This window comes from Centropristis striata, chromosome 6 (assembly GCF_030273125.1).
Source record: "Centropristis striata isolate RG_2023a ecotype Rhode Island chromosome 6, C.striata_1.0, whole genome shotgun sequence".
In the NCBI taxonomy this organism is placed as follows: domain Eukaryota; kingdom Metazoa; phylum Chordata; class Actinopteri; order Perciformes; family Serranidae; genus Centropristis; species Centropristis striata.
In genome coordinates, this window is record NC_081522.1 from 11,915,203 (window position 1) to 11,930,328 (window position 15,126).

The following is a 15,126-nucleotide window of genomic DNA, read 5'->3' on the forward strand; positions in this document are numbered from 1 at the left end:
ACACTCTTTTCTATACATTTTAACTGCAGTTTTTAAGTGCTGCATACATGTGCATGAAAAATGTCTTTGATCCCCCCCCAAAATATGTAGATGTCTGTTTCCTGTGCTTTGAAGTGGATGCGATGCACTCCACAGTGACATGGGCGCCTTGAAGACAAAAAAGGGAAATGAGAGTTTGCTGGGAAACTGTAGGAAGCTTCTGGTCGTCACAAAGTCTGGGGTAGCCTGAAGATCTGGGCCTGGGGAGCAGAAAGCCAGGAGACTGTTTATGGGATGTTTAATAGATTGCAGCAGCTTACGGGACAATTAAAATTCACCATGAGTGGCTTATTGTGCCAGGAGGCGTGTCACCTCAACTGACTTTATGAGGGCTTTGGTGTCTGTGGTGGTGCATTCTTCACAGCGGGATGTGATTTAAGGCAAAGCAGCAAAGAGTAAACCACTGTTGGGACACGGGGCTGCTGGTGCCCTTGTCCTGTCTGCTCCTCACTTTGACAGCAGCACATAAAACAAAAGTAGCCACGTACTCTCTTCCATGATGAGATGACCACAAACTGCTCTTAGAATCTAATTGCCATGGAGCAGGCTCATTATAGAAGTCCAAGAAGTCCTTGTGCATTTAATGTCAGACAGATTTGCACCCAGTTGTTAAAACAGTCTGGGCAGCATTTTTGGCTCTGCAAACATCTCACAGTGCTTTTTCACTTGTGACCTGTTCACTCTGCAGATGTGTTGTTTAAATTCTGCCTGTCCAGTCAATTGAGGAAGACAAGGAGAGAAGGTTGGTTATGCATTTCTTTTTTCAAGAGTGGGTGTCTCCCAAACACACGTGATCATGTTTGCTGCGAGAGGGTTCGTGACTCATTCTGGCTCCAGGCTCAAGATCCTCGTCTGGCCTCTGACAGAGTGCTCCTAATCCCACCCTCTCAGGCAGTCAAACAGAGGTCCTGTGAGTCACGCCTTTACCTTCACTGTGTCCAATTTTTTTTTTTTTTTTTTAAAAGATGCAAAAAGAACACCCTCTGCATGTCAATTGCCTCTTCAATTACAGCCAGTTTTGCTTGTATAAGAGTTTTCTTGTTAGGGTTTAAAGGCTGCAGCTTTTATAGATAACATGAAATAATGACAGATTAATTTGGTCATAATATATCACTGATTCACTCCCAATTTGGAGACTGAATTTGACTTAGTGTGGGGGAGAATAACTAGGCACATTTACTGCCAAAGTATTGTATTTAAGAAGTTTTAGCGTATTTCCATATTGTGAGGCAAATATTCTACTTTTTGCTGCACTTTCTAATAGGATATACCTTTCAGATTAAAATTTTACAAAACGTGATCAGTCTAAAAAATAATATGCATTGATTTAAAACGTATGTAAAGAAGTGGCCATTCTGCTTAATAAGTATTTCTACTTTTTATAGTGTGCTATTGCTACTTTTACTTGAGTAAATTATATAAATAATTCCTCGAGCACTGGTTGGCTAAATGTATTCTAAACTTAGAAAAAAGGCTGTCTAGACCCCACTGCCAGACAACCCGTGTGCAGATATAGTCTGCTGAAGTGTCCTTGAGCAAACTCTCCCAAGAACTATGACTCTGAAAGTGCTGACTGCGCCTTTACCAGGCAGCTTAGTTTACCGACATGCCACAAGTCAGGCATCATCATCCAGATGATATAATGAGGAAGAATGCCTGTAGAATGACCAATACTAGCCCTGGATTGACTTTTCGCCCAGCTGCTGAAATGAAACCGATCCGCGTGTCCACGTGTTTGTGTCATTTCCATGTCATTTACATATGTAAACCGGCCTCGCCTATCGCTCCGCGGCTGCACCGAGAGAAGAAGCCGATTTGTCAGTCGGGGGCATTTGAGGAGCAAATGGGAGAGCCGGTCGCCGCTAGTCCCGCCCTCCCAGACACGTTGCCTTGGGAGAAGCAACACGGGCCGATCGCTGGATGTACCGTCTCCCCACTCACATACTGCACGTCCAATACATCAGCTGCTCTCTGCCCGACAGTGCTGCTGGATTTAACGCTGAACAACGGAAGAGTCCCACCAGCCGCTCCATCCTGGGAAGGTAGGCGCTCAAATCCACATTAAATCATCCTTAAAATACATTTTAAAAATCACATTATTTTCAAATGTTTGCCTGGAGGTAAAACATTTTTAAACCATCCACAGGAATTTGGCGCAGACATGTAAATAAGCAAACCTATTTGTAAGGGAGCTTTAATTCTAGCCTATAAAACTGACAGGTAAAGGTGTGACAATGATAATTAGACCTGTCTGCGTTTCTGTTTTTTATACAATCTAACAGTGCTGCCAAATGTAGTAGCCTATGCCTGATGAGGAAGTCTATTGTGTCTGTTACCCAACTGATTTGAAACCTGCATTTAGGCGGACAGATCGGATCATCCACTTTATCTTTTTTTTTTTACTTCCTCTTAGAGAAATATAGTGATTTTTGACTTCTGAATGAGCGAATTATTCACGTATAGGTCATGTTTATCACCGTTAAAAGAAAAAATCAGTGTGTATAGTGGTGAGCATCTATTCATGTGCCCCACCTACACAGGTAGATGGAGACATGGATATAAAGGATTTCTGCTCTGAGTTTATTCTAACAAAAAACCCTCAGTAGAAGCTGTTATCAGTGAGCTGTTTGAATTTCTGTCTGAAAGACTGTATAGGCCTGTGCGTTGTATTCAAAGTGAGTATTTGAATAAGTAGTATGTGTAAAGCTGTTTAAATTTAAGCAAACTATCATAAGGAATATAGATGTGTGATGTATGCCACATTTCCCTGCTAAGAAATTAGTGGCTGATTATTCTCAGATATTGTGTTGGTGTGTTATCGGATGCCTTATTAGAGAAAAGCACAAACGTGTGATTGAGATAGTGAAATGAAGAAATTCCACAAAAAGTTTGCTTTGCATCTGCACAAATGTCCTTAGCTTTAATTAGATGAAATACTCTTTCTTTATCAAGATTAAGTTATGCATATATTACAAATATACAAATGCATTACATTTAGATTTAATTCACTATGAAGTACAGCACATGGACTTATGATTTTAGCTATAGATATCTTTGTGTGTAGAGTTATGCTACAATTTGTAATTGAATATTAAAACAAAATAAGCTACATATCAGTTTAATCACATCTTTGCTGAGCTCCCTTTATGTGGATATGAAATAGACTTAGCATTTAGCAGTCCCTCTTGTTGTGTGATTGCAAATAGGGCTGGGTAATATATCAATTATATTGAGATATGAGACAAGATGCAATATCTTAAGTGTTGTCTTTTCCTGGCTTTAAAGGCTGTTACATTAAACTGATGTCATTTTATGAACTTAGCTGACTATTCTGTTATCTGCCTTTACACAGTTGCTCACTATATCCACATTACTGATGATTCTTTATCAGAGATTTCATTGTGTAAGAATTTTGTTAGTTAACCCTGCAGCAGCATCCCAGTAACTTTATCAAGTAATTTGGTCAAAAGTAGCCATTTCTGATTTTGTTCACATGCCCCAGCCACAAAGCCACATTGTAACCGGCAATCAGAAACATCAGATTTTTTTTTGTTTTATGTTTGTGTTTGTTTAGAGCTTGTAAAATCATCAAATCTCTGCTCCACCCTCCATCCTGTAACAATAAGATCAGAAGGTGGTCGTCCTGTGACAAAGACCTAGGGAGCAATTAACTCTCCTACCCTCAAATTTTAGGAGGTAAGAGACATGCCAGGTGGTTACCACTCAAAACACCGAAATAATCCCTGTGTTGAAAATCCTGTTCTCACTACCTTTTATCTGCTAATAACTGAGGAAACATGCTGGAGAGATCTAAAGAGCCCAAACAAATGAAACATCCGTGAGGAGAGTTTGGTCAGAGGAGTTTTTATTCATGCTGTGAACAAACAGTGCCAGGCTCTCATTTTGTAAAAATCCCCACACAAGTGTCACTTGTGTTGATGGGAGGTCTGCAGTCAGAGGCTGGGGTAGTCATGGTGGCAGACCCCTGCCCCCTCTGAATAAACAAGCTAACAATGTTTATGAATGATTGTGGTGGCAGCAGCTGGCAGGTCAGCTGATGGAGCCTGAATGAGGGGGAAAATCTCAAGCTGGCGATTTTTAAATGTAGATTTGATTTCTTGTCATGATGTAAAGATTTAAAACAGTTGTGAGAGACAAAGATTAGGGCACCGGAGGGCTTCTCAGGATCACTGTGGACACTAGGATGTTTGGTGTTTGCTTTTGATGGCGGCTAGTCTGTGTTTACTGGCTCAGGTGTTGCATCTGCAAAAACAAACAGGTCATTGTGGTCTCAACAACTGAGGTCTCACTGCCACCATCTGCTCAGAGTGCTCAAGCAGACAGAATAAAAGCACAGACACGCCTTTATTCATGTCTGCATGGTTGGAGGTGCAGTTTTTATACATCTATAATCCAGACTAACCTGCAGTGTTTGTCCTGCACACATTTAAACTGTAATATGGCTTGAATTTTTCACTTTTTAGCTGCATATGCCTGCTGCTTTTTCTGCTTTCCTGCATTATAGTAACCATGACTTTCTGTCTGGCAGGTCAGTGATGGTCAGTGCTAGTTAGAGCCTGCAGCCGAGGATGTCTGCTACAGATTCGGACAACTCCATTGACTGGCTGGCTAGTGACAATGAGGACAACGACAGCGAACAGGAGTCTGACTGTACCGGAAAGCGCAGCCACACAGGGTCTCCTTCATCCCCCAGCACCCCGCCATACCTGGGCCCGTCTGACAGCAGCTGCTGCCCGAGCAGCGAGGTGAAGGAGGGCAACAGCAATTGGCGCGAGGTCAGGGAGGCCGCCAGCCGGGGATTTCCCCCCAGCTGCACGGAGACATGGGACAGCACCAATGGACTGTGTAAAACACAACAAGGAGAGAGAACGAACGGCAAAAACACTCAACAAGCACTGAAGAGACCTCACAGCTCCGCAGAGGAGGAGTGCAAGGAAAGGCAGCTCATTTCCAATGTGTCAGAGAAAAACCGAATTTTCAGCAGAAAGGTGAGCACCTTTGACTTGTGTCTGATTCCCACAGGAGGTGGCTGACGGTGTCAGCAAAACTAGAGCGTGCCCCATCACCTAGATTGACTCCCTGCTGGTTTTACAGAGTGTCTCATGCATGACATTTCCAGTAAAGATGTCCCTGTAACTATCTGCAGAATTAGTCATGGTTTTCTGTGGAACTAGAGTCATTCTGTCATAAGTCAAACTCAGTGAGGACTGTAGGGGGGTGTAGAGGTTATCTAAATCAAGTTAAGCAACTTTTACATTTATAAACAGCAGGATCCTGTTGAATTCAGCTTTTTGCACGTTTTCACAGAGATATCACTTACAAATGAATCAATTTTCTTTTGCAGTGCATGGAGCTACAATGCTACATTCATCCACTGTCGTCTATCTTGAATGGCCTTCGTTCAGGGAGATACAGAGAACGTAAGTTGGCTATTGAATTTTTTTTCTGTCTTTGTCTTTAGAAAAATCCCAATAGACACACTGATTGAACATAAGCATTTCTTTTCTTTGCTCCGTTCATCTCTCTCTTTCTTGGGTCTCAGAGAAAAGCTATGAAACCACAATAGACCGAACAGACAACGTGACACTGTTTTCAGAATATGTGTCCCTGAGATTTGAGAGCGAGATGTCTGAAACATGTATTGTTGTAGGGCTATCAAGTAACCACAACTATTTCCTGTGTGTGTGTCTTTTATATGGAGCTCATAATGGATAACGTTTCTTAGACACTGGTTTAAACGGTCGCATTAAGACTTTAAAAACAGCCAGTTGAGAGGAATATCATGCTTTAGACCGCTTTGTAACATAGCTGTTTGGCAAAGGGGGGAAAGAACATCCTGTACCACAGTTTCCAGTAAGACAGTGGCTGAGTGTGACTCGTCAGATAGGCATTACAAGGGTTCCTGGAAGATATCGCCGTGTTCCGACAGACTCTGAAAACTGCTTCATTTGGGATCTTTTGTCAAACCTTGTGTGACCCAACACTTCCTGGCCACAGAGGCAGGGAGTCTGTTCCCCCAAACACACATTTCACACAATCCATCTGCTCCACAGACTCAGGCCTGCTGTCAACACAGTTCATACGGCTCATAGTACAACTTTCTTCTTTTCCAGGACTCAGCAGTTTCCAGGAGAGTGTGGCCATGGACAGGATTCAGAGGATCATGGGTGTTTTGCAGAACCCCTGCATGGGGTAAGTGCCCTCAGTGTGACCCACATACTATAATACAGGAAACAATAAGCTCTCTCATCTTATCATATTCCGCATGCTTTTGTAGCTAGAAACACATTTTGAGACGTGTGTTCTTTGTTTGTACAGTAAGTTAACTGAAATCTACGCAGGATCACAACTACACTACACTCAACCCAACATTTAATCATGATAGCTAGAAATGGTGCTTGCTGTCTGTGGGTCAAAGTGGTCTCCAGCATGTCTGTGACACATGGCTCACAGCAGGTTGCCCTGCAAGGAGCCAGTACCCCCACACACTCAGGATAAATTTACTGCAGAGATGCTCTGGTCTGGCTATAGCTGGGCATCTTGTTAAAAATGCATCAGCCTCCACTGTTGGAGCAGCACACTTGTGTCTGCCTGATTAGCTCTCCACTGGCCAGACGGTATAATGGAGTATGATATCACCCCTTTAAAGGAGAAAGTCTTAGTCCCTGTAATACGATCATTTTTTAATGTTTCCATGCTTTACATTTGTTTTGCATCAAAATTTAGCAAATGACTGCCATTCTCCGGCTCCTCGGCATCTGATTTATAAAGCACTTTCGTCAACAAAGTTACAAAGTGATTCTGGAAATCAAATAATGTGCTTATTTATTCGTGAAAAGTTCTTCAAAATGCTTTCTTTGTTCAACCAAACAGTTGGAAAAAAGAGAACAGGATTTAATTTACAATAGTATAAAAGCAGATTCCATTTGAGAAGCTGGAAGCAGTTATTATCAATTATCCAAACTGTTGTAAAGCAATTGTCTGTTAATTACTTAACCACACAATAAAATAATACTTTTAATTGGACAACAACATTTTGTAGAATAATAACACAATATGATTTAGAGCTGCAACTAGAAATCATAGTCTTTTTTTGCAGATTATTTTCTTGATGAAACGATCCATTGCTTGGTCTATAAAGAAAAATAAAAAAAATGTCCCAAGTTTCTTAATGTGCAAAGTGATGTTTTTAAATGTCCTTTTTTGTCAGTCCAAAGACTAAAGATATTCAGTTAAATATGATAGAAAACAGACAGAGAAAAGCAGGAAATCTCCATGTTTGAGAGGATGAAATTAGCATTTTCTGCAGGAAAAATGACCTTGAATATTAATACATTATCAAAAATATTTGGCTATTATCGTCCTGTCGATGGACTAATCAATTAGTCGACTAATTGTTTCGGCTCTATGATGATCATATCAACACAATTCATGCCCTAATTTCTTCTGGATTTAAGCATCAAGGTATACTGACATCAGTAAAGTGCTGCTGAGTTTGGCACGGACTAATTGGAGCCCGCACCCACCAGCTGCTGCCCTCATATGGGAGACAAAGAGTGGGTGTGGCAGCCTCCCTGCAGACAGCCGGGACAGAGGCTGGAAGGTGGACTAAACCCCTCCCTGCCTCCCTCCCTCCCTGCCTCCCTCCCTCCCTCCCTCCCTCCCTCCGTCGCTCCCTGTGCCTGCTCTGTGTTGCCAGCTGGCAGCCCCTGCAGCAACACAATGGTAGATAGGATCAAAGTGACTTTTTTAGCAGTCACTGTTGCGGATAATCTTTCACATGAATTTAACATGCCCTGAATGGAGTATAGCAGGAAGGTCCTGATCATATGACACAGGCTAATCCCTACCCACCATCTGGTTTTGATGGGTGGGAGTTAATGGGGCGATGTGCACTGCTGCCCACCTCCAACGCAAACTGCGTCACCACGATTAGTTTATTTTCACAATGACACTGTCGGAGAGCGCTGTGGCCTTGGTGTTTTATATTTAGAGGCGAGCGGAACTATTATACATCAGGACACGTGTGAGCTGAAAACATGTGAGAAATGTACTTAAGACAATCCCCCCTCGCACACACACACACACACACACACACACATACACAAACCTAGAGTACAGGCTTTGCTAAGTGACTATAAGCGTTTACCCGCTGCTCGAGATTGCCTATTTCCTGTGTGAGCTTGATGGAGAGATAAGATTTCAGAGAAGAGTTTGGCAAGACTATTGCTAGATTACTCAGATTCATGCATGTTTGCCTGACTAAATATTTCTTTCTTTTCTTTCCTTCTATTTTTATTTTCCCAGGGAGAAATATATAAATATCATTCTTAAAATGGAGGAAATGCTGAAGAGCTGGTTCCCTGATGTGAAACTCCGAGACCAACTCACCGTCACCCAGACAGAGGAAGCTGTTCCTACCAAGAAACTGAAGGTAAAGTTGCACAAAAGCAGAACTGTTGTGTAAGAGCTCTTGGGTTAGAGAAGGCCTGCTGCCAAGAACATATGGTGACGACGCAGTGAAAGAGGGACTAAAATATCTATTATTATTTAATCACAGGTCTGGGACAGGGGAGGGAGGGATTAAAAGCTATTTTTACTGAGGTATTACCGCAGTCTCAGGTTCGCTAAGAACAATGACAAAGGAGAAAAGGTAATTTTGGAGGAGTGTTCCTAAGGGGATAAGAAAGGTCAGAATACTCTGGAACATTCCTTTGCATTTAATTGGTTGGGATTTATTTCTGTGGCTAATCCTGACAGACCAGCCCATAAACAGGAACGTCATGTACACTTTTTTTTTCTTTATCTGCAGTTTCTAATTGGACATACTGTTTGCTAAGGCAACACACTTTGAAGCTACTTTATTCAATAGTTATGTGTTATCAATGGATAAAATTACTATTTATAATGTGAAAAGAGTTGCTTATAGTGATAAATTGAGTATTTTAGTGACAAAGAAAATATCTCTTACCTCTTCAGAGTGCTTTAGCTTCTTTCAGGTCATTGTTCAGGTTATGGCCCGCAAATTTGCTGTTTTAGTTTAGTCTAATCACTCTCATCATGGTTGTTTTTAGCCACAGCAGGCAGCTGTTTTCACTGATAAAGCTCTGATAAACCTGGAATACAGTTTCTCAACATCAAACAGCAGACAGATTAAGCAAAGAACTCGCTACAGAAGATACAATGTAGTGAAACTGCTCAAGAGCCAGATGTTTCTCTCAGGAGTTGTGAGAAACCAAAGCAAAGCTATGCAAATGTTTTCTCACATATTTGCCATTTTACAAGTGATGTGTCATTGTTGTATTTTTGTTGTGCTTCCTCCAAGTTGCCAAATACAAGTTTGTTATTACAAGTTTTACAGCCACATTGTGTAGAATCTTTATATGATTAACATATCTGTCTTTTTTCTGATGGCATAGAGAGAGAATCACAGTATAAATGGGTGTAGTTTATATGTTTCTTTCAACCTATTCATATAAGTGGTCCTAGTTCTTGAACATGGACTGTCTCATAATAGTAAACATAGTCACCATGGCGTCACCTTTGGTTTGTGGACTGCTGCTCTAAAGCCTCAAATTATGCATTTTGGTTTTCGCCATCTTGGTTTTAGTTCGTTGCCATATTGTTTTTTGCAGCCGGTACATGTTGGGAGCCTGAATTATGCGAAGGTCATCAGCTAACACTGGCACAAGTTACAGTATATTATGTAACAGTGTATGTGTTCATTTATTTTTTTATCGTGCAGGGACAATTCTAGCCATTCTGGATGAACTCTGCTCATTTACAGTTTTCTTGTCGATTACTGGCCATTGTGCCTGAATAATAAACTATTAAATAAGAGAAATAAAACTGTGTTTCCTTCTTTCCCACCAGCTATCACCAGTGACCATCCCTGCAGTTGTGAGCCCTGTCACCGTCAGTGAATTTCCAGCTGGCGTCAAAACCCTGAGAGTCACAGACCTCACTCCTCCTGGAGCCTACTCCGCCAGTAACATGAAGTGGCTCCACACGTCACCCATCTGCTCCCCCATAGCAGAGCAGGCCCAGGCTGGCCCCAGGCACCTGCTGTCCCCCAGAGACCTAACGCAGGACAACGCTGTATCCTCCAGCACAGACAGCCACACTAAGACAGACTCGGTGCCCAGAGGCCCACCGCCGGGTAAAATCAACGCACCCTGTCTAGAGAGGCTCCTTAAGTCGACAGAAAGCATCATCACCCGCAAGGGGACGGGGGGCTTGACGGACAGCAGCTGGTCCTAGTCCTCACAGACGGCTGGGTGTCCAGCTGTAAGCACTGCACAGCCCAGCCTCGCCTTGCCCACCCTGCCGGAAGCCAGTCAGCTCGCTTAGCCCATTCCAGCCTTCAGGGGAGACGGGAGCCTTCAAAAGGGACGTCACAGAATCCACTTTAATGTGGAGGGTGTGTGGACAAACATGTTGTACTCTCTGTATGGGAATGTGCCCTCTCTGACATGAAAAGTGTCTGCTTTAGTTCCCTTCTGTTGACTCATCTTTGTTTTTTTGTTTGCACTCTTGAATAGCGTGTGTGAGAGTGGGAAGGATAGATTTCACATGCCGAGATCACCGGAGCTAACTGAACTGTTCCCACTGGCTTGTAGATGCAATAATACAGTTTGAGTATCTGTGAAACCGCCATTATGCCTGAAAGGGAAAGCATTGCAGGAGTAGTTTGTGCTGGAAGGGATTTTTTCAGATATCCAGACGTGTCAGTGGTCTACATATTGTTGTGCTGAAAACGTGGTCGAAATGTGATGTTATTTTCTCCCCCCCACCCCATGACTCCACTCTTAAGTTTATTAATGTGACTGTTACTCATTTGTATACTTTATAAATAAGTCTTTTGGTACAACTGTTCTACCTCAGTGGGCACCACGTCACAGTTAGTGAGTAGGAATGTGAACACTACGCTCAAAATCTGAACAACTCACCAGATCTGCAGTGAGCCAAACGGCCTCTGACAGCGAGGTCTGCAGTACGAGTCGTTCTGCTTGTACAAACAGAGGATGCTCTCTCCATGGGGATGCTCTCGTGGCCTGACTGGTGCCATTGTAAAGAATGTCAACTGCAGATTTCTTTTTCGAGTCTCCCAGTAGAAGGCAAACAGTGCCTGTAACGTCAAGCTGTGCCTGTAAGCCGGTTTGATAAAGCGAGAGAACCGTTCAGAATACCTGCTCCTCTGTGGGATGTACAAATCAGGAATTCTCACTCTCCTGCCATTTTCCTGTATCGAGTAAATTATTCAGATCTTGCCAACTACTTTCTGTGGTGGAGTAGAACAATTCTTTTATTTTGCCACAGAACTGGACAGTATGTTAGACCAGCAGAGAGGGACAAGGTATTTATCTGTGTAAATCTTACAGAAAGGTTGTTGATTTACCCTGAAAAGTGGCCTTTATAGTGTGAAATTTTATACTTTCAAAATAAATGTGGTTATATTTGTTTGATGCAACATGGCCGCAGATTGTTTTATTGTGAGTTTTCTTAACACAGGCTGGGTCATTGCTCTTAGCAAGGTTCATACAAAGTCTTTAAAGTAAAAAAAAAACACCTTAAATTTAAACATAATATTTTCAAGGTTAGAGATGCTTAAATTCAAATAAACACCTTGAAAAATGCTTGATTTTCAACATAATCTGTCGCTTTATCTACATAATCACTAATGTAAAACAAAAATCTTTTAATATTTGAAATTAAACCATCCCTTTGCCATATTTGCTCTGGAACTTCACCAGCATTAAATAGTCATGATCAAAAAATATAATCAAAGTTAATATCAGCAGTGGGTAAAATAGAGTGTCAATATACATTGATTGCTGTGGGTATATTTGTTATTTTTCACAAATGCATTAATAGTAACAATTTAGATGCGATGATAAAGGCTCATAGAGTCAGGAAAAAGCTGTGTTAGGCACATTTTCAACATTGAATTTGTCAGGATTATATATATTATATATATATGTATATATATATATATATATATATTTGTGCTAATGCTCCACTCGACTCTTTCACCTCTATGTTGAGTGAATTATTCTGCACCACTTTGTAATAACACAAAAAGGCATATTTTAAAGCTCTAGACACAGGAGGAAAACCCAACTGTGTCAGCAAGAGGAATCTACGTAATAACTCATTGTGGTTCTCAACCAAGAGCTCAATTAAGCATCAAAGATGTGATTTATATCACAGTTAGACCAATTAGAGGGTGAGTCATCCGGGAGCTTGAAAAGGGAGCTCACTTCCTGAAGGAATAATAAGATTTATTGTTCATAAATGGGGTACATCATTTCCAGTTTCAGTTCTGCTGTACAGACAAAGTGAACCATACGCATCCACAGAAGTGCAGTGAAATATACCAGCTTGGTATCACTTCACATTTCTCAGAAAGTGTTGCTATTGCGGGTTTTTTCCCCATACATTCACTTTCACATGCCTGTTGCTGAAGCAGACAGCGGTGGTGAAACTATGTGACCTGCCTGTGCAACCAAGACAATGACACCTCATGGAATGATGATGATAGAGGTAATGATGATATACGAGCAACACTTGCATACTTACTTTACTAAAATATTTAAAAAATCACAGCAACACCTTTGCACGTGTTTGGAAAGGGCATTGAGCTGGCTGCTGCAGAAAATAAGATTATGACGCTTATGTGCTTCCTTTTAGTGAAAGCAATAATGCACTTTCTTAAAGAGACAGTTCACCCCAAAATCAAAAATGTATATATTTTTTCTTACTTGTAGTGCTTTTTATAATCTAGATTGTTTCGGTGTGAGTTGCCGATTGTTGGAGATATCGATTGTAGAGATGTCTGCCTTATCTCAAATAGAATTAAACTATATGGTACTTTACTGTTGGTGCTTCCATTTATTCAAAAATAATCTATAGACCTTGTTTTATGTAAGAGTTACACAAGAAAGAAAATAGTTGTCTGGAGCTGAACTCTAAAAAACTATACCTACAGTGGGGATAGACTGGGAGTATTTCTGCCAACTAGAATTTAAAAAGAATAAAGTGTCGTCAAATCTATAGATGGAATACTGCCATCTATAGGTGAAATGGCTGCTTTGAATCACCATAGATTTATCCTCCATTATGCATTGGCTCTGTGGTTAACACAGCATGTCATGAAACTAGTTTTCTTCTTTTCCTCACTCTCATTTGGAAAATACACTTAAAAACCGCACTATAATGCTTCTTTGGAGTTTTTTTTGTTAAGCCAGCCTTGGCATATTTGAACATTTTATTGAAACCACTGACTTCAGTCTCAGTCAGCTTATGCCAGAAGCATTTTATTCTCTTCAGTGGTGTATACACAGAGGGTGAAAACAGAAGTTTGCGGCCATGAAAACAATCTGTCAGAAAGTTAAGGAGATTAAAAATGATAGCAGTCTACCTTTTTCTTTCTCTGAATTACACAGTATAGTCACGTGTCTCTTTTTCTAGATTAAAAGGAGTGATTGGCAGGAGGTAGAGGGGTCAATTACCCAGACGGCATTGTTTCAGCGTTGCCGCCCCAGATTCCATCTCCCAGGGCAAGGCTAATGGCCTGGCCTCACGTGCGCAGACGACCTGACAGCATCCATATCCAAAGACAGCTGGCACAGATCTGCCTCGCACTCGCCCAGAAAAGGGAAGTTGTTATGAATGTAAGGAAGAGCTGCAGAAACAAAAAGGCACCTTTCTCACAAAGCTCTCTGAGGGAGTTGGACCAAAATCACATTGTGCAATGATCAGGCTGCCAATGGGGGAACATGTGATGTGCTGGGAAACAAAAAGCAGGGAATATAATGAAAAAAGAAGATTAGGGTAATTTATTTGGGTGCCTTACAAAAAGAAAGGTGATGCCATGAAGGGCAAGAAGAACATGCACTAAAAATGTGTTTTTTGTGTGTGTGTTTTTCAAAAAGCTTTTATTGTGAAGGTATGTTCTCTATTACTGATGGGTTTTGTAACTAAAACTGGAAATTCACAATTGCATAGGAAAACCAGCTAGTGTCAGAATATCCCATAATGAACAACAGGTTAATTTGCTAAATTATGTGCTCAACTATAGTGGTGCCAGAATTACCTGGTAACACTATGGACCGGTATTACCATGAACAAGCATTCATATTGCTTTCCATTTTAAAGGTTCAAAGAGGTTATGCTTTGCAAAATTGATTGATGTCAGGGTTTTTTGTCCAGGCTATGTGTGGGCAAAGCTACAAAGACTAATCATTACTGGAGGAGAGGAGAGGAGATGGGAGGCTTTTGTTGAAAGCATTCAAAAGCGAGTGGGAGAGAAAAAAGGGGAAGGGGAGGAGGGGAGGACAGGTCCATGGTTCCAGTTGCAAAAACCTGGAAGGAATAATAAATACAGCTTCATTCTCTCCAGCTTCCCTTTCACTGTAAATTGGCCTTGATTTGAGCTCCAACTGAGTGTGAAATGACAAGGCGGCATGGTGTTGAATCAGAGCCAAGGTGGCGGTGCTTCACTCTGCTGCGGTTATTTATATGTTCTGTTTCTATGTAATTAATTTCTCAAGTCTAGAGGCAGATGTTGGGGTCATCTCCCAATCAGTTGATACATAAAAAGGAAATACTGTGGCCAATAACATGAAGCTAGCAAACATAATCTTCATGCTGTAAAAAGGTAAACATATATTTGGTCATGTGTGAAATTAAAACACATCCTTCTATAATGCAACAGTTACATACAGTTTGTGTTGATAAAGTGACTGTAGTCTGTAAAGTGACTGTAGTCTCTACTGTGTAATCCTGCTATTAAAAAACTATAGTATTTAATAGACTACAATATTCTCTGTTGTAAAGCACTTTGTGCTGCATGTCATGTATGAAAGGAGCTATAAAAATAAAGTTTATTATTATTATTATTATTATTTTAAAAGCCAGTCAAGACATCAAAAATATCATATAATTATATACTGCAACCAAAACTGATTTGTTGTCAGCAAATTGTAACCTCCTAGCATCTCAGCCAAGGATTACTCTAATTTCTCTGTTCTCCCAAGTCTCAAATGTCAGATACTTGAGTTTTTT

At 41.1% G+C, this 15,126-nt stretch overlaps 1 protein-coding gene across 1 annotated transcript; it reads left to right on the forward strand.

Annotated features, from left to right (window-relative positions):
- Window positions 1–1,913: 1,913 nt before the first annotated feature.
- Window positions 1,914–11,521, forward strand: LOC131972635 (uncharacterized). Its single transcript, XM_059334283.1, has 6 exons — window positions 1,914–2,081; window positions 4,589–5,048; window positions 5,405–5,480; window positions 6,174–6,252; window positions 8,368–8,494; window positions 9,934–11,521. Exons 2-6 carry the CDS (start codon window positions 4,629–4,631, stop codon window positions 10,318–10,320), a joined length of 1,089 nt encoding a protein of 362 aa, XP_059190266.1. The 5' UTR covers window positions 1,914–2,081; window positions 4,589–4,628; the 3' UTR covers window positions 10,321–11,521.
- The last annotated feature ends 3,605 nt before the right edge of the window (window positions 11,522–15,126 follow it).